We start from the raw sequence: 23,331 nt of genomic DNA, 5'->3' as shown, positions 1-23,331 counted from the left end.
GTGCCTTAGGCTGGCCACAATAAAAGGCCACTCTAAAATATGCAGTTTTACTGTATTGGGGGTGTCCGAAAACCAGTCAGTATCTGGTGTGACCACCATTTGCCTCACGCAGTGCAACACATCTGATCAGGTTGATGATTGTGGCCTGTGGAATGTTGGTCCACTCCTCTTCAATGGCTGTGCGAAGTTGCTGGATATTGGCAGGAACTGGAACACGCTGTAGTATACGCCGATCCAGAGCATCCTGGGCTGGTGTGCTTACACGTGGTCTGCGGTTGTGAGGCCGGTTGGATGTACTGCCAAATTCTCTGAAAGGCCTTTGGAGACGGCTTATGGTAGAGAAATGAACATTCAATTCCCGGGCAACAGCTCTGGTGGACATTCCTGCAGTCAGCATGCCAATTGCACTCTCCCTCAAAACTTGCGACATATGTGGCATTGTGCTGTGTGATAAAACTGCACATTTTAGAGTGGCCTTTTATTGTGGCCAGCCTAAGGCACACCTGTGCAATAATCATGCTGTCTAATCAGCATCTTGATATGCCACACCTGTTAGGTGGATGGATTATCTCGGCAAAGGAGAAGTGCTCACTAACACAGATTTAGACAGATTTGTGAACAATATTTGAGAGAAATAGGCCTTTTGTGTACATAGAAAAAGTCTTAGATCTTTGAGTTCAGCTCATGAAAAATGGGGGCAAAAACAAAAGTGTTGCGTTTATAATTTTGTTCAGCGTATATACAGATATTTACAAATTGTTCCTTTAATGTTAATTTAATAGTCAAAATAAATAATACTGCTTTAAAATATTGAAGTTAAATACTCAAAATTCCCTTTGTATTTCATCAACGTGTAAAGACGTTTTAGTAGGTTCACTTTACTGACAGCCTATTTGTTTTTTTTGTTCTTTGTTTTTTAATTTAGCTACATTTGTTTAAGTATCTTTAGTGGCATCTATGATCCCATAAAAAACCTTTAACATCCATAGAACCTTTCCATTCCACAAATGGTTCTTTAAAATGAAAATTGCTTTGAGTGTTAATGTTCTTTACTAAGAAAAAGTGGTTCTTTTAAAAACAGTTCTTCATGGGACCCACAAATGTTTTTTTTCTGCTTCGAAACCCCTCATTTAGAAACCTTTATTTTATACTGCAAATAAAAAAAATAATAATTTCTAATTCAATGTGTTATTGGCGATTTCTTTGAAAATATTTGTGAAATTTACTAGCAATTTTTGAGTGGAAATAGTTACAAAGTAGTTTTTCAGTGGAATGCATGGTTTTCTGTTGTTTCCTTGATTAACTTCACTTTAAACATGACTATTTTGGGGGTATATATTATTACATGTATGTGTATTTCTGATGCATGACAGACGAGATAAAGTGTTTTATGTTTGCTGATTGTGTACTTGTTGGAGAGACAGAGAGGGGGTGTGCGTGTGTGAGGCACTCTTTACAACTCCACCCCTCGGGTGAAATGTGACTGCAACTATAGCATGCTGAAAGCTCAACTCCAAAAGAGAGAGAGAGCGAGAGAGAGAGCAAGCATTATCAGAGAGAGAGAGAGTGTTTTACCACTGTTGACTGTCGGCAGTGTCCCTGCTCCTTTGAGCTTTTGGCAGAAGAGGCAACTCCACTCGCCCGCTCCACACACGCGGCTGTAACACGCTGACTGAACCTCCTCCACTTCAGCTCAAACTCCACTTCAGGGGACTACTTCAACAGGACGGCTGCTTATCTGCCTTTTCTCTGGTGGTTTCAAGAGCTTTTCAAAAATTTCAAATGCTTTTTCCCCTCATCTCTCATGGAACAGTTTAACTTCGAATAAAAGGGACTGTTTTCCCTCCTACATCTGCAGTTCAGATGTGTGGAACATGACAGATATGCTTGCTTCAAATGCTACAGGACGCGGGATGTGCACGAATTTCAGGATGCCTGAAGGAGAGGTGAAACAGAATTGATGCTGTTGTTCAAGATTTGGAGATACGGTGGTATAAAATGCAAGATTAAATGCAACATCATCATGGTATCTCAACTGCTTTAGACGTTTCCAGCACCTAGCTATGTCTGCTATTTGTTTCTTATATTCAGTTTTAAAAAATTGCATGCCTTGATCTCTGAATTCTGAATCATGGAAACTCTGATAAGCACCACTCTACCAACCAATGTGAGCAGCAATCTATCGACCAATGCAACTATGACAGGGAGTGAAGAACATGAGTTGATGTTGTGGCTGCTGTTCATCATGGTTATCATCATCCCCATTATCATCGTAGGTAACCTTCTGGTCATCATCGCTATCGCACGCACCTCGCAGCTGCAGACCATGACGAATATCTTCATCATGTCGCTGGCATGTGCTGACCTCATAATGGGGGTGCTGGTGGTGCCACCGGGCGCCACGATAGTCGTAATGGGGGAATGGCAACTCAATAAGACTTTGTGCGAGTTATGGACATCAGTTGATGTGTTATGCGTAACCGCCAGCATAGAGACCCTTTGCATCATTGCGGTGGACCGGTATATTGCAATCACGTGGCCTCTGCGGTATAAACTGCTTCTGAATAAGTGCAGGGCTCGAATTATCGTTTGTGTCGTGTGGCTGGTCTCGGCTCTAATCTCCTTCGTCCCCATTATGAATCAGCACTATCGTGCAACGGATGATGAAGCAAAAAAGTGTTACAATGAAACCAAGTGCTGTGATTTAGAAATAAACATGAACTTTGCTATCATTTCGTCAGTGGTTTCGTTCTACATCCCACTACTCATCATGATTTTCGTCTACGCACGTGTCTTTATCATTGCCACACGACAGGTACAGCTCATCGACAAGAACCGTTTGAGATTCCAAAATGAGTGCATGGGAAATCAAGTACTGCCGACGCTCCACGGCAACAACAACTTGCCTTCGATGTGCAATAACGTCGGAGGAACAACGGCAAGGCGGAAAAGTTCCCGAAGGCGACCGTCGAGATTAACCGTCGTCAAGGAGCACAAGGCCCTCAAGACGCTGGGCATCATCATGGGCGTCTTCACACTCTGTTGGTTGCCTTTCTTCGTGGTGAACATCATTAAGGCCTATGATCGAAACGTGCTGGACAATAACATTTTTCGTTTCTTGAACTGGTTAGGCTACATCAACTCCGGCCTCAACCCCATCATCTACTGCCGAAGCCCAGAGTTTCGTGCGGCCTTCAAGAACCTTCTTGGCTGTCCCTGGATACCCTCTCTGAAAATGAACTTCCTTTACAAGGGGCTTCGGACTCGATGCCCCTGCTTCTTGGAGACTGCGGAGCCAGGAATGTCTGGATCGTTCCAGAAGCCCCCCATATCGCAAGAGACACTGCCTGAGGTTGGGAGCAGCCAGAGCAGCTACAAGATTGAGGAGCCACCAGGACCGCCGCTCTCTAACGGAAGCACCTTCTTCAATGAATTCTCCGAAGCTGAGGCAGAGTTGTAAGTTTCCGTCACTTCTTACTTCAGTGCTTTTAGCTGTAGAGTTTTACATTTTTCCTTCTCAAGAATTATTTTAGTACTCACAATATGTCTGATCAATTTTCCAAGATGTTCAGAAGAGCAAAATTGTACTTTTTTGTTAATGCATGTAATGTATTAGGTCTGCACTGATGAACAATGAATCAGTGCCATGTCAGTAAGGTCAGCTTGCACTATATCACATGTCAGGTGAATTTCAAACCTGCTGTAATCATATGACCTAAAGTTGTAAATGCACTACAACTTTTATCAGGGGGATGAAGACCTGTGAGAAGTGCATCAAGGTTGAGCCGGGCAGTGTTGTAGTTGTCTTGGATTACAGAGCGATTGGACCCGTTCATCATTTCACACAAAAATTAAAAACTTGTTATGGTACTGCTTATGGTGGAATGTGAAACAGCCAGGTGAAGTTTGTACAGGGGGAAAAAAATGCAAGGCTTAGGCTCATAATTGCTCGTGTTTATAGCTGGGATACACAGAAACAAGAGGGCCAGTCAAACCTAATGCAGATGAAGCTTCCTCGGGGGAGCTACAACACAATGTTCTTGAGGGAAACTGGCATGGGGAAGAATTTTTACTTTGGTTTGACCATTTTGGCATTATCTTTAAAAGAACGTGTGTCAGAAGAAAAGTATGAGGAATGGAACAGGACACAAGCTCTGATATGAAAGAGAAACCATACGCTCTAAATCTGGTCTTTTCTCTTAAACGCTCAAGAGAAATGACCATCTTAAAAGAAGCACACTTGCCCTTTTGCTTATTTTCATTGGACTTTAAATTGTTGATCATAGTTAAAAGTAACTTCTTTATTATAAAAAAATTATTTTAACTGTACAATTACTTTAGAGAGAAAAATATGAAAAGTAAAAACTAATATACTAAATACACTGTATATTATCATAAAATATACAGATATCCAACTTAAAAGTAGCCATGACACCAGACTACACAGTCTACACAATTAAATATATTTTTAGTGTCACTTCAATGAAAAGCAGAAACAAAATCATGCTGCATTCTCTAGAAATCAAAAATGAGAATAAGAAAAAAGACACAATGCCAAATAATGTTCTCTTATTTGATTACAGACCTCAATTTCTTCATCCAGACCAAAATTATAATTAATCCAACACTGTCCACAGGAACAAACACTTTTTATTTTATATTACAAACACAGTATTATTTTGTTTCCTAATGCATTTGCATTAGTCGGATTTACAATGCAAATAGTGATCTGATAATTGTGGGTTTTTATCCAGTACGGTAGTTATTTTAATGACCCACTGCAAGTGGCCAATTGTAAAGTAGTTGTGTGTTTGTGGTTTTTCAATTGTATGAACTCTTCTTCTGCAACACAGGAACTAAATACTTAAACTACACCACATATTTAAAATAAAAATACATTTTTGGTGTCAAAATACATTTTTGGTTAACATGTCACAGATATTAATAACAAAAATCAACGTAGGATTTTGAATTTACTAAAATTACTAAAACTGGTCTGTTTGTAGAGGCTTTCCAGAAAAGATTTTTCCGAGAAGGGGGGAGACACACTTGACTATCACAGTATAGGGTTTACAGTAGCTGTTACAGGGGTCTGGGTGGGCAAGCCCTGGAGACATTTCCAAGCCACAATGAAGTGGAAACAATGCACACGCATTCACATCCAAACACAGTCATGTGCACCAGACACTACAGCAGAGACCATTTTTTTAATCTTGCGTTTTGAGGAAATAATAAAAGAGCACAATGTCAGATTTCTCTCTTTAAAACAAAATGACCAAAAATTGGTCAAATTACTTTTCTGTTGGTTCGATACAGTCCCGCTATAAAGAGAAGGCACTTTTATTGTGCATTACAGATTTACATCAAACCACACAAGCCAACTGAATTGTTAGATTCATTTTTTACAAGCTGTATTGTTAAGTCTTTATATGTAATTTCAAATGATAACATAAGAGACTTAACTGATCTTGCTCTATTGAAAAAAAAAAGGGGGTTTTAATTTTATTTTACAAATGTTAAACTCATTTTTCTTGATGACATTAAGTTCGAGCTGCTGAATCCACAGCAGACTTCATGTAAGGAAAACAATCTTGTGGTGGAAACCGAAAGACAGAAGCAGAGAGAAAAGAACAACTCAGAATTCAGTCATTCTGCGCGACTTCAATCTCCAAATGCTTAAAGCAGCGAGTTCACAGGTGCCAGGTAGCCCATTTCAACAAACAAATCACATTATTCAGCGTATAGCTCACCAACTTACGAGTACACTGAGTAAAATTTGATCAGCCCTGTGATGTCTGAGGGCCTTTTACGTAAACTGTGTACTTTGGTTTTCGTGCACCATGACCAGGTCTCCAGTGAGATTCATTAAACACGAGGCAGCTCGATTATTGTGTCTAGCACAATGTAATAAGGCAAAATGAGCATTTTGACTATTTTTAGTGCAGCGTATTATGAAATTTGCTTTTGTAGACATACAGTAATTCAAATAATGACAGATGGGAGATAATGGCAGAGTGTTTTGTTTAACGGGAAGTCAACATTTTGCCACTCCGTGCTGCTGATGGGTACATTGTGAGTTGCCGGCAGTAAATGAAGCCACAATGATTGCTTTGTGTTTCAGAGTACATTGAGAAAGGGTTGAAATGCTGTGTATGTGTATTGATTAACCGTCCATGAGAAAGAGCACTTGTTGCAATTGTTTTCTGTGAACAAGCATGCATTTTTCATGCAATATGAATTTTGGAAGCACGATGCCAATTGTATATAACTGATGTAGAAACTAAATATGGATTGATTGTTGCTTGTAAATTCGTTGCTACCACTGAATTAACTTGTATTGGTGAGATTGGTTTGTGTAGTGTTTTTGGCAAGTTTTAGGGCCTCTCTGTTGCTTCTCCGACACCCCTAGGAGCTGATAAACTTTATCACTGAAACACAACACTTCCGCCTTTGAGGAGAAGCTGTTTACGACTTAAACAGAGCAGGCGCAGTGAATGCTCAAAGCGAGGGCAAGATCTTGCAAGCAAAGTAAGTAAAACTCTTGCAAGCAGTAAGCAAACTCTTGACACGAAACCTCAATTTCTTCTTGGAATGAGAGATTATTTTAAAGATAAATTAATGAATTAGTTACGTAGATTATTAAAAATTAAAGATTTAATTTAAATATAAATAAATCAGAAGAGGGAGCCACTGGATGCTAAAACGAAAGGCTTTTTTAATATATATATATATATATATATATATATTTTTTTTTTTTCATAAATTACATGATCACTGTATATTAAATCTATTATGTAATATTTACTATATTATTATTATCTGTATACGTTTATTATCAAATATAATTAATTTATCAACAGAAAAAACAAAAATATTTTTGATAAATGACTTTAATTAAATGTATTCGTTTATTAATCTGTAAATAGAGTCTCAAATATAATTCTTATTTTAAATCGCACATCTTTAAAAAACAAACAAACAAAAAAAATTCTCACGGTTCAGTGAGGGAGTCAGCCGTAAACGATTCACTGATTCACCACTTTTTCATAAATCATGACTGACTCATTGAAAAGAACTTGTTCATATGAGTTACTTCATTTTTGATCAGAAACATTGGCGTAATCATTGATGAAACCTTTCATAAGGGTGCTTACTTAGTTTTCCCAACTGTTAAATTATTATTGTGACTACATGTTAAATTATTATTGCCAATTTGCATTTGTCACATTTGCAACTATTTTAGTCAAAGTCTGGAGCCCCTTCTGTTTGATTTGGACTGTATTTGTTGTTTTTTCATCACAGTGTTGGTTTGTGCTTGATCTTGACATATCATGTGCAAGTATCAAAGGTCAGTAAACACAGCCGTAAATGGTAAATGCAGAAATTACTTCTCCAACACATTTGCAAGTCAAAGTCTGTTTTGATTGGAGCTCATCCAGTTGTTCTCCTGCTGATGATTGGCCAAAAGAAATAAACTGTGTTCACCTATCCATGCAAACTTCAAGTTAGATGGACACTTCCCCACTAGGGGAAGTCGTGGCCTAATGGTTAGAGAGTCGGACTCATAATCCGAAGGTTGCGGGTTCGAGTCTCGGGCCGGCAGGGATTGTAGGTGGGGGGAGTGAATGTCCAGCGCTCTCTCCACCCTCAATACCACGACTGAGGTGCCCTTGAGCAAGGCACCGAACCCCCAACTGCTCCCCGGGCGCCGCAGCATAAATGGTTGCCCACTGCTCCGGGTGTGTGTTCACGGTGTGTGTGTGTTCACTGCTGTGTGTGTGCATGTTGGATGGGATAAATGCAGAGCATGAATTCTGAGTATGGGTCACCATACTTGGCTGAATGTCACTTCACTTTCACTTCAAAAATAATGTTTTGTTGGGAAAATAATCAAATGAGTTAATGTAGACGGAGACTAGAACATAATCTACACTGCAGAGCATTCTCACTGCATTGCTCCATAAGATTACAATGTTCTAACTCTGAAAAGGATCAGTTGTTTTTTTTTTTTTGAAAATGGAACAGCTTTAAATCAGGATATTCTTTCATTATGAGCAAGCCTGGAAATTTCCATTTGCCATGTTAAAAATGCGCGTCATGCCGTATGACATTCTACAAATTAGGATGTCGGTTCCATCTGATCGTGACTCCACTGATTTACAAACCATTTGCGAACCAGGCTGTTAAGGTACGGGTGTCTGACACATGTGTGCGTATTTCCCTGGAGCCTGACTTTGCAAACAGGTGCTTAATCACTGAATAGGTTTATGAGGAAGAGTACAATACAGTTGACAAGCAGAGGCTGGTATAATGGCTTATCTGCTCCCATCGCCTTCAATGCTGTAACAGTGGGACACCATGTTTCCACAGATCACAGGTTTATCGCCACCATCAGCTACTGGTATCGCTCTCTGGCTACTGTTGATCTTTACAAGAAAGAAGAGCCAAGATTAGTAACAGAGTGGCGTAACAGGTTTCGGTTTGAGATCTTAAATCAAGGAGCGGCAGAATAGTGGGAGTTAAACACCTTTCTTTATTTCCCCTTTTCCATTTAAGTGACTACAGACATTCTAAAACCACAAAAAAGGCAAAAATAAATGTTGAATGCAAAAGGAGAAATTTCAATGAAGGTGTTGGTTGATCTTTTCCATGTTATTACAATAAATGGAGACTGAAGCATTCAAGCCTCATGTAGGACCTAAAGCAGATTATAGAAGTAGCCCATGTGACTATATAAGACATTTTATGAAGAAATATAAAGCTGTGAATGATTTGTGAACCTTTTAAGTTCATTTACAAATCAGACTGATTTGATTCTCAGGTTCAGCTCACCGGAGCAGAACATCATAGTTTTTTTTATAAATTATAATTTTAGTGTTTTTTGCATCCACAAAACAAACAGTGTGAGTAATGAATAATTATACTGAATTATAATCATGCGAAATTAAATTTTTGAATGAACTATTTCTTTCAAGTTGATGAAAGTCGCATATAACAAAAGTGTAATGACCATTAATATTTGAGCAATGAATATGCCCGGATGGCCTTCGGTTTCATAATAACGCTCTGATCTTGGCCTTCTGAACATGTGCATTAAGCCACATGTTGTACATCAGCACAAGCATGCCTTCAAATGATTGCTCTATCATTCTCAGTGAAAAAAAGAGGGAGAGCTGAAGAAAAAAGAAAGAATGACCAAAAAAAGTGCAGACAGAATAAGCAATGAGGTAATTCTCTGCAACAGGATATGAACTCAATATGGAAAAGAGCTCTTTTAGCCACAATATAGAGCAAATCAGTAAGATCTAGCCATCCCTATCTGCCTGCTATGAGATGACCTCAACGTTATTCTCATTTCAGGAGATCATCTCCTACTGAGGCCACCTGAGTCTAAGCTTACAGTGGTTTATCAGCAGAAGCTGCATTCAGTTTATGGAGTAAAATTTTCATTTTTGGGCATTTTAAAACAAGCTACTTCAACCCTCATGTTCTTTTAAGATTGACTTGTTTTTCTTACCCCAGTGATGTATTTATAAAAAATAATTATAAAAATAGTAATGCTGAGTTTAACCTTTTATAGCTGCATTGGAAGTCTTTTAGTAAGTATAATATAATATAATATTAAAAATACTGCAGTGGTTTGCTTGCACTCAGAAAAGTAAAGGTTCTTTGCTATCAGTTCCATGAAGAATCTATAACATCCATGGAACCTTTCCATTCTGCAAAGGTTCTTTAAATTATTCAAATAACCTTCACTCTTTAAAACTCTTCTCTTATATGGCATAACTACTAAACCGCTCTTTTGGGACCTTTATTGTCAGGGTCACATTGGCTCCAGAAAAAAAATATGAATCAAATTAAAGCACTAGTAGGAGTCTCTCTCTACACCAGTAAGATAGATTCATATGCATATTATATCATAAGTATAGATATTAAACTATTAAAATGGCCTTGGCGTCTCTCCCCAAACAGATAATGGAAGCATTATGTTGACAAAAGTGGAATTAAAATAATAATTCCATATTTGCATGACAATTTTCTAGATACTACCACTCAAGTCGTGAGAAATCTTCTTAATCATGACCAATGCTGCACAGCAGAGTGGAGATATTATAAGCTATAAGAATACATACTGAATGAAATAATATATACACAGTCTTTTAAAAGTTTGGAATAATAATGTTTTTAAATGAAGTCTCTTATGCTCACCAAGGCTGCATTTTTTTGATCAAAAATACAGTAAAAACAGCAATATTGTGAAATATTATTACAATTTAAAATAAAAGCTTTCTATTTCCGTATATTTTAAAATGTAATTTATTCTTGTGATGTGAAAGCTGAATTTTCAGCATCATCACTGCAGTCTTCAGAAATCATTCTAATATGCTGATTTGCTGCTTAAGAAACATTTCTGATTATAACTAATATTGAAAGTAGTTGTGTTGCTGGAAGCACTAATAATCAAGTGTGTTTTTTTTCTTTTTTAAGAAATGAATACTTTTATTCGGCAAGGATGCATTTAATTAATCAAAAGTGACAACAAAGGCGTTTATAACATTACGGAAGATTTTAATATATTCTTCTCTGTTCTTTTGAACTTTCTATTCAAAGAATTCTAAGGGGGAAAAAGTAATTACATCTAATGATCAAATAAACAAGTCAGCCTTGTGTCTACAGACAAATCACAACAGCTGATCTTTGGACAACAGTACTCTTGCTTGAGTGATGTTGCTTCAAAACATCTTAAAAAACCTTGCCTCATCTATATGCATCAGGCTCCGCTGACATGCAGAACGTGTTTAATGATGCATTGGCTTGTCCATAATAGGCACGTCTTGATTTTGGAAAGCAAACATACACTTTTGCTTCAGCATTGAACCCTGTGAACTCTATAAGTAGCAGATGAGTGAATTGGAGATCACATTATAGATCCATTAAAGCTTATTACAGACGAAGTATCACAGCGGTTTGTTCCGAAAAGTCATCTGAAACTTTGCACGCTGCCTCAGCAAACAATCATTTGTTGAAATTTGAGGATGAAAATGATGATTTTCGAGCGAACGAGCTAGAGAATAAAAAACGAGGGATGTCATGGGGTTAAAAGGATAATGATTCAGGCTGTTGAAAAAGGATTTGTTGAGTGTCAGAAAGATGTGGTTTCGCTTGTTTTGGATGTGGTGCTGCTGAGATCAGAGGTCTCCTCGTGCAGGAGAGATGGAGAGGGCTTTCAAACAGCAGCAGAATAATAACCCAGACAGCCACCAATGTCACATTCTGTTATTGAAACGAACACACAGTACTTTTAAACCCTCAGGAATAAAAGAGCCGTGTTTGAGAGCATAAGAGTTGGTTCCTTGTAACCTGGGGAGGGTTTTCTTTCCAAAGATCTAGGTATGGCCCCGTACCCATATCAACACCTTAAGAACGCTTTGCAAGCCTGTCACGTATACAGCAGGCGAGGGGAATGGGGGGAAATGGAGTAAATGTTTCCCATGGTTCATTTGCAACAAATAAAGCTCTTTTTCAAGCCTCAAAAACACTTCTCGACAGCTAAAAGGAAATTCCACCAATTTTTCAAAATGTCCTCAGTATGTTGGTGTGCGGACGTAGACAAGGCCACTTTGTATAATTACAGGCACCTCACTAATCGCTGGCCATTCAACAACAGCTTTTGAAAACAAAGGAAAAGAAAAGAAATATATAACTCATAAGATATGAAGGATGTGTCACATTAACTGAGCTCCTTCAGTGGAGGGCCTATTTTAAAACAGAAAGAAATTCATGTTATACAGGCAATAAATGAAGCCAGCTGTGAAACCTTCTGATCCACCTGCTGGCTTTACTGTATTTAAACTCTTTTGAAGATAGCAGCCTGAAAGCTGGATAAAACAATTACACACATGAACATCTGTCGCCAGGGGAGGTGATAATGCGTGGAGGATTATGGGTCATTTATTTTGCTTAATTCTTAATTCTCAGTAACTTCACTGCCCTCAATACATTGCTTTATACATCTGTTCATGTCCGTATAAATGTATTTCGTTTCCCAGAATAAATATCAATACACAGTATAAACAAATAAACATAGTATATGTTTTTATTTATGTATATATATATATATATATATATATTAGTATTTATACTTTTTAATTATATAATTTTTTTTTTTAAAAATTTTAAACCTTGCTATTATTGAATTATAAACTATAGTTCATTTAAACTTTTTGTTTCTTATTTAAAGTATAAACTATAACTAAAAAGTAGATTTGGTAGTTTTGGTTGAAAAAAAACTATATAGTTTTTTTGTGGTTGTTTTTGTTGTTTTGTTTTGAGAATTTGAGATTATGGAAATTGACAAAATGGAAATGATGATGATTTCTGGAGATTCAATGTTATTAATAGCCATAATTTAACTTCAAATAAACTTTTATCAAAACCTTAACTGATAACTGGACAGTGACGATGTTTTGTACTCTTAATAATAATAATAATAATAATAAATTATGGTGTGTTTAATGTGGTTATGGTGGTTAATGATTCATTTTCATGATCAATAAATTGTTACTGTAAATGATACACTTTGGACACATATATTTATGAGTAACAACATCAGCACTGAAATACCACCAGATCAATCTTCACACCCTGAATTCAAGATGATTTCTTTGAAAACAAGTTGCCTTATCTTAAATGAAGAAAATGTTATTTCAGGATTACTCTGTTTTTTATTTGACAGAACCAGACAAATGCTGCAGAAAGGAGTAGCTAATGTGTATCTCTATTGATTTGGATCACACGTTGTGGTGGTTCTTGTACAAAGTCTAAAGCATGGAGATATTGTCCATGAGACCGATATCTCCTGCGGGATTGCAAATAAACTCACCAAAATTAGTTTAAACTATCATTGGCTCAGAGTTTAATTCAATCTTTGGTGACATGATTTGCATAGCCGGTCGTGGATGATCTTTCTCAGCTGTGCTTGGCTCCCTCATTCTGCCAAAACAGCTGCGTAATAAAGTCAATATCTCTGCATTTCCAAATTTCTCATGAGAGGCAAGAGTCGAGTTGCTTTCACATCAAAAGTAGAGAAGAGCAGCTGCTCCCGTCTCACAGACAGCTTTGCTACATTTTTTTTTATATTTATGATACAGTGTGATTTTTCAGTCTGCGGCCAGCAGCAGCAGTGGATTATGGGCCGTTTATGAGGTGATGACATTCACACCGAAGTCTCGTTCACACTGACCTAGATTGTATTGCTGCAGGTCATCAAATGTCTTTATTATTGGTGGCCAATATGTTGCCACTGGGAGACGTAATGTTATATGATTTGGTTAAAAAATCATATTTGAGCCTTATTGATGTGGCCGTGAGGGTTCATATGGGGGGAAAAAAAGGATGGTAAACACTGCCCTGTGGTATGTCTTCACGCGAACATTGAGCACTCAGTAATTCACTATTCAACGCCTCATCGAAACAAGTAACAGCAAGATTGTTTTGTGTTTGTACTCTTCAGAGCCTAAAATCAGCGGGTGAGAACATCGATGTTCTGCCCTGTGAGGCTTTCAGTCTGTTTTTAAAGTTTGGCCTATGATGAATGTCTCAGAGGCATATTGTATATCAAATCAGTTAAGGCTCATTCGGTTCAGAAAAGAAAGTCAGGGGAAAAAAGCACTGGAGGTCAAAGGGCAGCTCTGTGGTTCAGCTATGCTATGATGGAATAAAAATGGAATAATCACCATATAAAATGAATTGGCAGATGGGACGGGTGGAAATATTTGTTCAAACCATTGTCATTCAGCTGCTGATGTTGAAACAGCTTTGTGTGAGCTCAAGCTAAATATTAAATAACATTTGACCGGGTTGGAATAGGATTACTAAGCGCTACTTTTAGAAATGTTTATTCAGAACAAACTTAAAATGATAGTTCACCCAATATCGAAATTCTGTTATCATTTACTTACCCTCGTTCCAAAACCCTTATGACTTACTTTCATTCTGAGGAACAAAAAATTATTTATTCTGAAGAATGTTTAGTTTTGGTTCATATCGTGAAAGTCAATGGGGTCCAAAAAAACAATAGGGGACTATTAATTTAATAAAATGGACATATCTTTTAAAAAAAGTGTGTTCCTTAGAAGAAAGTCAAACAAGTTTAGAATGGACTTATTTTAGAAATATTTATTCAAAACAAACCTGTAAGACTTAAATTATTTATTTATTTCTGAGGAAAGGATTAGAATGGCATGAAGGAGAGTACATAATGACAGAATTGAGATTTTAGATAAAATATACATAAAATAATTGTTTCAATCAAAATATTAAATATTTAATGGGGTTGAAATAAGAATACTAAGGACTTATTTTAGAAATATTTATTCAATATTTATTCAAATAATTCTGTGGGAATTTGTGGGAAGTCGTGGCCTAATGGTTAGAGAGTCGGACTCGTAATCCAAAGGTTGCGGGTTCGAGTCTCGGGCCGGCAGGGATTGTAGGTGGGGGGAGTGAATGTCCAGCGCTCTCTCCACCCTCAATACCACGACTGAGGTGCCCTTGAGCAAGGCACCGAACCCCCAACTGCTCCCCGGGCGCCGCAGCATAAATGGCTGCCCACTGCTCCGGGTGTGTGTTCACAGTGTGTGTGTGTTCACTGCTGTGTGTGTGCACTATGGATGGGTTAAATGCAGAGCACGAATTCCGAGTATGGGTCACCATACTTGGCAGTACATCACTTCACAAACAAACCTAGACTTCCATTATTCCTTTCTTTCTGAGGAACATAAAAGTTATTCTGAAGAATGTGGTTTGGTTCATACAGTATAATGCAAATGACATTGAACCCCTTTGACTTTAATCGTATGGACATCTTTTAAAAAAAAATGTAAAAATATATTTTTGTATGTGTTCATCAGAAGAAAGTCAAACGGGTTTAGAACGGCATGAACGTGAGTAAATGATGACAGCAATTTTTAGGTGAACTGACAGTTTTGATGATCAAATATGCACAAAATAAATTTAGCAGACTTTCCTAGTCAACAAACTATATTGCATTTGTTCAATCCATTATTGTAGAGGCCTGTAATAGAGTAAGTGTAAAACTGTGAGAACGTTTGTTGATTGTGAGGTCACTTCCTCAACCATGCCAATACTGCGGTTTGATTTAAGTGGCTGAAATTATATCAGCGTTTTGAACTCAAGGCTTTACAAGTTAATTTACAGTTAAACTGTGTAAATTAGATGGACAACAGGCACATTACAATGCTGCTGGATCTACAGGACCTTCGGTTCGTATAACTGTTTGGTATAGCTGGTATTTGAGCATGAAATCAGCCTTGGAAGAGCTCCATTTTACTGAATGATGGGACAGAACTACATCCATGGAAGCACATAATCGGAATACGACTTCTTATCACTCAAAATGACTGCACAAACATTTATGTACACATATAATGACATCAAATTTCCTTGACAAAAGAGATGGATGTGTCTGTGACAAAAAGCAAACAAACGCGGGCTGGATTGCCATGAATTTAGCTGATGAAGAGATGATTGGGCTGAACTAGGGCCAACTCGCTGAGATTGGATAATGTAGGGGTTTTTTGGAGAAGGCCATATCTGGCTGGAATGCTCAAGAAAAGTGTCACCCGGTCCTGTCAAGACTTAGTTCCCAGTGTAGCGCTCACTTCCTTGATATTTGTCGAAAGCCTTTTCCTCTGATACTGGACAATGTCTCTCGTCAATGCTTGTCAGCAAACATGGGCGTTTTTCTCACGAGAAACCAAATGGTGAAAAAATTATAAATGGAAGTTGTTGTTTCTTTCACTTGTATGCAGCATCTATAAGAAGAATTCCATGTACATGAAAGGCCATTTGGACATCCAAAAGCAGATTTGATGAATGGGCTAAAGCTAAACAGGATACTGATATTCCACCCATAGTACAAGCTAAACCTTTCTATTTAGCCTGATATAAATCATGCTTTCTACTCCTGGTTTACATTTTATTACAATGGCGACCTCACTTTCCCTCAGGCACTCTGTATGCCAGGTATTGTGCTATATAAATGGCTGTGATTCATCTGAAATGGAAACACTATGGCCAGTGAGGGCTAAGTGCAGTAAATCAAGGTAGAACTCAATGGAGAACAAGATATGAGAGCGTATAAGTGACTGCGTTATGTTTTAGAAACTTTTCTTTTTATAGGTGTGGTCAGAGGGGCTATTTTTAGTATGTTTTCATTTTTAGTATGATCATAACAGTTGGAACATTATGTCTCTTTACTTGTTACCATGCTGGATTGGAAAAACAAAGTTTTATAGATGTCAAATCGTGCTAACAAATTTAGTTTGATCCTGTATGAGTGACTTTAAATCAAAAGGAAATACTTTTTAAGATTCTAAGGCCTTGTTCAGACAGGCAGACAAAAAAAGATTGCCTATCCAACTCAGATCTGTGTCTTTTTAAATTATTCGGAACAGGGGAAAAATACACTAAATGTGAACTTTCGCAAGAGCCTTCGTAGTTGGTTTAAAATCTGATTAAAATCAGATCTGTGTTTTGCGTTTTGTCATTCATTGATCAACAGGATGTTTCATCACATTCCCATCAGTCATTCATTTAGCAAATTAAATTTGAACTAAAATCAAGTAAAGATTTCTGTCATAACATTACTTAATGAATTAAGTATCATGAACTAACAATAACAACCCTGGATGAATAGATGAATGAACATTTGGTAACAGTTTACAACAAGGTTCCATTTGTTTAACATTACCATGAGCTAACATTAACTAACAATGAAAAATACTTCTAAAGCATTTATTAATCTTAGTTATTGTATGTTTCAACATTTACAAGACATTATTAAAACCAACATTGTATCTGTTGAATATCATTGGACTTGAACTATTCATTGTATTTTTTATTAATAGCGTTAACAAATGTGAATACTACTATTGTAACAAATGCTCATTGTAAGTTAATAATGTTAACTAATTAGACTTTATTGTGAAGTATTGTTGTAACTTTAATTGTAATATTAAATTACACACTAGACTTAAAATTGACTGTAAAAAGTACTTTTAATATGTTAGTCAACGAATTATCAAGTATGACAAAAGATTATTAAATAATGATTTAAAATGTACTTTTAGGTAAAACTATTAATTTGACATTATTAAAAAGTGTACTTAAGTTAACATATACAACCCTTAAGAACACTTAAGCGTTAAGTCATTTTATTAACATTAAGTACACAATTCGATACACATTCAATACAATTAGGCACACTTTTTCATAAGGGGAACCTTGAATCTTATAAAAGACACGGGTTTGAAAAATGGAAAACCGGCAGGAAGATGATGAAGTTGATGATGATGTGGCTGTCCGAAGAACATTACCTTTTAATCAAATGTGCAATGGAAATGGAACTCTGCGGCCTTCTTTTCATTGTCCTCACATGGATATGGATGGCGGCAGACAAAAAGAAGCTGCACATTCTGTCAGCGCATCAGAAACCAAAGGTTAAAAATACCCCTCGTTCCTATGATTCTTTATGATGCAAGCAGAAATGAATTCATCACAGCGGCAGAGAGCTGAATGTGATGAATGATCGGGGTGCCACGATGAAACAATTCTGATACAGCAGGATATAATAATAGTGTGGATATGAATATTGAAATGGCAAAAATGTACAGTCATGTCATGACATACGTTCGATGATTAACTGGAATAATTATACTGGGAATAGTACACCCCCAATTTGAAATTATAACATAACAGACCTCTTTGACCCCTACGGTGTCAGGTAACTCCCAAAGTTCTCGGTTTTAATGAATAGCTTTGTAAGAAAAACAGCAGTGGAAGCATGACAGGAGGGAACTGCTCGAGCTGAGTTAGCGAGATCACAAAACAAAGAAATTCAACACGTGTTCCAGGTGGCCTTTTTGGGTATGGCAACAAGTCCAGATGTGATTAAAATATTTTTAGGTCATCAATCATTGAAGTTGACCATGTTTTACATTTGACATTTCACTGGACCCGTTTCCCAAATAAACCAGTGTCCAATGTAGTGGCCAACATAACCACATACCTTTACTCAGAAAAATACATTTTAAACTAAATACACAGAATTTGAAAAGATGGGAAAATATCTCAATTTTTCACACTTAACAACTTCTCGCAGTCTAACCTGAAAGGACCGGCCAAACTCGAAACAGAAGCAAGACTGCGCTGCCACTGACCTGTGCTGCTAGGGGTGAAGGGGGCTTCCGGCTGATGAGGCCAAGGATAGGGCTGTGTATTGTTTAATATAGCAAGATGGACAATGAATCATGGAGATAATTCCATTTTGGAGCTTGCAATGGAACATTAGCCTTGGCTGAATGTCGATGCATACACCAATGTGGTGGATCGTGATATGATGTCAGTGTCAATCAAAGCGGATGATGTTGGTCAAGGTTAAAAGACAATATAGCAATAGTCAAATCCCCAAATGAAAACTTGTTCTTACAAATAATAATTATACTAATAATATTATATATATATATATATATATATGTGTGTGTGTTGAAAACAGCTTTTGTTGCTTAATATGTTTGTTGAAAGCATAATATATTTCTTTTTAAATGTAAAACTTTCACAACATTATACATGGCTTTACTGTTGCTCTCAATTTAATGCATCGTTGCTGAATATTTTATTTATTTATTTATTTAAAATAAGTTTTAATAAATCAAATTAAATATATATATTTTTTTCTTCCATACCCCAAACTTTTTAATGGTGGTGTTTTTTGGTTTCCTCAAAATATTAAACAGTAAAAACTGTTTTCAACATTGAAAAAAATATGAACTGTTTCTTGATGAAAAATAGTCTTTCAAGAACATTAAACCTAGCTTTACTGACCGGAAACCAATAGGAAACCCAATATTCATGACCTTGTACTGAAAAATGAACAGAAACTGCAATGTAGCTACTGTACCTTTCAATTAAAAGAGCCAATTGTCAGGCCTTAAGGTATCTGCACACTGAGTCCGAAATTCATTTCAATTCATGAGTTCGCATGCATTTTTTCGTATTCGTAATCCTAAAAATTCGTCACGCACAGAAACCTTGCACACTGAGTCCGATGAGTATTAATTAATCTGTTTGCGAATAAATTCACAAAATAGTAGCCTACTAAATGGAGTCTTCTAGCATTGAGGATGAGGTCCTCTCGCTTCTTAAAAAAAGAAAGGAAATATTGGGTTCATCCAATCCTGAGATATAGAGAGGACGGAGAGTTCCCCTTCCTTAAGGAGCAGTGGAATTTTCAAGGGTGATTCAAAGTTTACTTCAGGATGTCAGTGGCTCAGTTTGATGCTTTGCTAGCGATACTAGAGCCACATATTTAAAAAGAAGACCACCAATTTCGGTGAACTCATTGTGCAAAGATCTATATACAGTGCTTTGTGCTGCAAGACGACGTGGATGAACTTGGCAATCACCATTCTGGATTTTGGCGTTCGCTTATACAGTGGCTCCGATCTGTCAAAACACCTCTCAAAATGCTTGCTACAGATGCGAAAAATGTAAAAAAATCGAACCCGATCCGAATTTATTTATTTTTTCGGAGGCAGTGTGTAAACGTGAGGTCCTATTCATTTTTTAACGTGTAAAAATTTTGGACGAATTTTCAGACTCAGTGTGCGATGGCCTTTACTCTAAACACAATTTCTTATACTGTGTTATTCTGGTTGTTCATTAAACCTAGAACCTTTAAATGTGTCCGGTCATTTTATATTCCATCACGCTGGCCCCCTGAGGATGGAGCGGTGGGCCGGGTACTCTCAGAACATTTCTCATTTTGTTTTTTCCTCTTCCCTCAGATAGCACATAAATGCTCTGTATTGTTTATGTGTTCCTGTGGAGACATGTACAGTAGCTAAGATAGGATCAGAATCTCAGGCATTTAAAGCAAAAGAAAATAGTGGAGAAGAAGAGGTAGGGCTCACAGCAATTTGACAAGGTTAAGGAGAGGCCGCTATGACACGAGGGATGCTTAACTGAGACTATAACTGTCACTCGGCCAGTCAGTCTGTATTAGAGAAACACAGAGTGGAATGAGATTGAGGCATGTTGTAGACTGGTTTAAAACATGCTTTGGCCATGTAAGAGATATATGTGCTATAACTGCTGAATTCACAGATCCAACCGTCAAGTCAATTCTAATTAACAGAATGTCTAACATCTGCTACAGATTACCCACCAATCTGAGGCTTCATACATATATTTTTTATTAGGGGCACCAGTTTGCACTCCTAACTCATTTGCTGCCCGAGGCAAGATGAGACATGACCAAAGAGGGAACCCCCCCATAAAAAAACACTGCAAAGGAGACATTGGGTTCAAATTCTGACATGATATATGAATGTTTAAAAGTTTGGGATCCGTGAGAATGCTTCTGAAAGAAGTGTCCTAAACTCCTTACGCCTGCAATTATTTGATTAAAAATACACACACACACACACACACACACACACAAAAGTAATATTTTGAAATATTATTACAATTTAAAATACATGTTTTCTAATTTCTCTGCATCAGTTGTTGGTCTCCATTGACTTCCATAGTATTTTTCCCTACTATGTAAGTTAATAGGGACCAGCGACATTCTTCAAAATATCTTCTTTTATGTTAAACAGAAGAAAGAACAACTTGAGGGTGAGTTAATGATAGCACAATTTTCATTTTTGGGGTGTACTATCCCTTTTAGCTGGGAAAACAAAAAGTATTGTAGTAAGCATGATAAATAAATACATATTTCAATCTGATCTTTTTAAATATTTTTCTCCAGCTGTAACCTACAGGGGCAGGATGGCTGAAAGTCTCTAGCACAGCTGAAAGAAAAGGACTTTGAGGAAGAAGCAGGCAAAAGAACTGACCTACGTCACAGTTGGATGGACTTCCCCAGCAGAGACCACAAGGGCCCAGCAAAATATCCATGAAGCCATCAGGGGAGCCTGCTCCAAAAATGAAAGACAAAAGAGTGCAGAGATATAACCACAGAGAGACAAGCGCTGAGAGAAATTACTCACAAACAGCCCCGTCTATGGAGAGAACGACTGAACTGGTACTGCTCATGGAGGAGTGTAGCATGGAACGATCCGAATCCGTTTACTTCTATCAAGCCGCAGAGTTCTGGCGCGAACCACTTCAGCCCGGTTTGGTCTGGTTTGTTTGGCAAAAAGCGAATCAGACCTGTAGGTCCTCCAACATGGGTTTCAGTGCTACGTTCTGAGAATGGACTTCTTCAAATACACGGACACAATAACTCTGAACATACTCTTTAAGCACAGTGTGTTTTTTTAAATAGAAAAAAGTTTAGATTTTGTACAATATCCTATACTAGATTATAATTATTTATTTCACTTCCCACATTTTAGCTGTGAATGTGTAAAATGCTTGCAACATTAATATATCCATGTTATACAGGTAAACACTTCAGCAGTCCACTGAATTTTTCATTTGTTTTTCAGTCAAGCCAACTCAATATAAGCTACAAGATTTTCCGCTCTAAAACCCATCTCCACTCCTGAGAACGTTGAGAGCATGTGGACGGCTTCACCAATTTGAATGGGAGCATTTGGATTTGGTTGCTGTGCAATTGAGTGTAAACTGTATAAAGTTATAAACAGGGAACAAGAGTAAGGCCAATTCTTCGCTCACTCAAAATAAAAAAAAAGGATGCACTGATACTAATAAGCTAATGTTAATACTAATAAACCAATAATTATTTTCATGGTTCAGCCAATGACCAATGAAAAGCTGATGTTGAAATTATACTCTATTTATATTTAATAAATAAATTTGCTGAATATTACAACTATTATAATTTTCTCTCAATACAAAATAAAGATGGTAACACTTTAGTATAGGGATCAATTCTCACTACTAACTAGTTGCTTATTACCATTATACAATTATTAACATATTGTGCAGCACATATTCTGCATGGCTGAATTCTACATCCCTAATCCTATACCTAAATTTAACAACTACCTTTCTAACTATTAATAAGTAGCAAATTAGGAGTTTATTGTGACTAAATTTGTAGTTAACGGTGTGTTAATTGTGAGAATTGGACATTAACATAAAGTGTGACCATAAATGTTATATTACAATTAACAGTGATTATGTAATCTTGAAGATGAACTTTAAGTTGATACAAATGTAATCAAGTATATACACAATTACACAAAAAAAGAAAAATGGTATAGAAACAATTTTCCCTCAGAAATTGCTAGTAAATTTCACAGTTGTTTATAAAGAAAAGGCAAATAACACATCGAATTAAACATGAAATTCTGAAGAAGAAAAACTGAAATGTTCTAAAATGTGAAATATTTCCTTGTAAAACATACTCTAGTAATCTGTTATTTTGAAATATCACTTTTTACAGTGTATATATCCAATATTGAAGGGTACCAATAAATAAATAAAAATATCTAAAATTATCAAATAACCTATATATTATATCGTGCATCCCTATTCAAAAATAATGTTTTATTTGATTTATCGGTTTCGCTGGCTCATGTTCAATGCTGACATTTTATTTTTTATTTTATTTTTCAGTTTCTTGTATTCCTTCAAACATTGCAATGTACAGGACTCTACGCACAATATTGCTTTTATTATAGGCCTACAATTTAAGCAAGCACCTGAACCTCATATTCTAGAATATATTTTTGACCTGGTGGGCCGAGAGGGAACACATTCACCAATTTGTTGTATAATATGACTTCCTCTGCTTAATGTGATACATGCCAAAAAAATAAGTTTTGGTATTTTTCCTGTTTGCACTGATCACAATGGCATCTCATACCAAGTCGAAACAGACCACTTCCTCTTTCACTTAATTTCCTCTGTAACGGCTTGAATTACAGTCTATCAAAAAGTCTTTTCTAGCAAGGATTGGACAATTGTGGCAACTTTAGCACTATTATATTCGATGATGGAGTTTGGATGTTATGTTAACAGGACAAATGAGAAAAGGAATTTAGGTACATTTGTCTTTTCAGGTTTTTGATCAGGTACAGTGCTAGATATAAATGCATTATTTAAGTGAGAGTGCAAAGGGAAACCAAAAATGAAATGTCAGATGAATAGCCTACTGATTGATATTAAATACATGTTAAGCAATCAAATATTTAAGAAGTCTGCTTTTTAAACTCTGTACATACAACCCTCCTAAATGTATGTAATTATATGTTGGGCAAAAGAATATTTGAGCTGACAGAAATGCTCAAAATTACAAAATAAAATAAAATACAATCTCTTAATTTGTTCATT

The 23,331-nt window shown here is 36.7% G+C and overlaps 1 protein-coding gene across 1 annotated transcript; it reads left to right on the top strand.

The window, feature by feature from the left end:
* The first annotated feature begins 1,422 nt into the window (after positions 1-1,422).
* On the top strand, positions 1,423-23,331 carry LOC306849499 (beta-1 adrenergic receptor-like). Its single transcript, XM_079384578.1, has 2 exons — positions 1,423-3,456; positions 20,837-23,331. The coding sequence occupies exons 1-2, from the start codon at positions 2,132-2,134 to the stop codon at positions 20,862-20,864; spliced, it is 1,353 nt and encodes a 450-aa protein (XP_079240704.1). The 5' UTR covers positions 1,423-2,131; the 3' UTR covers positions 20,865-23,331.

This window comes from Barbus barbus (assembly GCF_936440315.1).
Source record: "Barbus barbus genome assembly, chromosome: 29".
Lineage (NCBI taxonomy): Eukaryota > Metazoa > Chordata > Actinopteri > Cypriniformes > Cyprinidae > Barbus > Barbus barbus.
This window is presented reverse-complemented; position numbering and strand designations above follow the sequence as displayed.